Source organism: Cariama cristata, unplaced genomic scaffold, assembly GCF_000690535.1.
Source record: "Cariama cristata isolate BGI_N322 unplaced genomic scaffold, ASM69053v1 scaffold27523, whole genome shotgun sequence".
In the NCBI taxonomy this organism is placed as follows: domain Eukaryota; kingdom Metazoa; phylum Chordata; class Aves; order Cariamiformes; family Cariamidae; genus Cariama; species Cariama cristata.
This window is the reverse complement of record NW_009608222.1, coordinates 2,691-3,072: the sequence shown is the minus strand read 5'-3', so window position 1 is coordinate 3,072 and position 382 is coordinate 2,691. Positions and strand designations below refer to the sequence as shown.

The window sequence follows — 382 nt, the reverse complement described above, 5'->3', positions numbered from 1 at the left end:
AGACGCAGGTCATCGCTGCGGCCACCCAATGTGCCCTCTCCACCTCCCAGCTGGTGGCCTGCACCAAGGTAAGCAGCAAGGTTAACCCTTGCCTCGATGTGGCTGCAAGCATCACATGGCTGGCGGCAGCTTCACGGTGGGGTCCTAGGTGTGCAGTCCAGGCGGGACTTCAGGGTTCTGGCAGCAAAAGCATGGGCTGCCTTGGGCTGCCCTGTGCCTGCCCAAGCACTGAATATCCTCTTTGGAGGAGCAGAAGTTGGGGACAGCTGTCCCTGCACAGTTCCTACAGGGAGCCCACCACACTCACTGCCCAGCCTTTTTCCTCCCCTCCAGGTAGTGGCTCCTACAATCAGCTCCCCAGCCTGCCCGGAGCAGCCGCTCG

At 61.8% G+C, this 382-nt stretch overlaps 1 protein-coding gene across 1 annotated transcript in view; it reads left to right on the top strand.

Moving 5' to 3' along the window:
- LOC104159209 (talin-1-like) overlaps positions 1-382 on the top strand; it is a gene marked incomplete at its 3' end in the record, with an annotated part of 14,646 nt that overhangs the window by 11,581 nt on the left and 2,683 nt on the right. Inside the window, 2 exon segments of the mRNA XM_009697057.1 lie at positions 9-68; positions 334-382. The exon segment at positions 334-382 is cut by the window's right edge and continues 28 nt beyond it. Of these exon segments, the coding sequence (XP_009695359.1) occupies positions 9-68; positions 334-382 (109 nt within the window).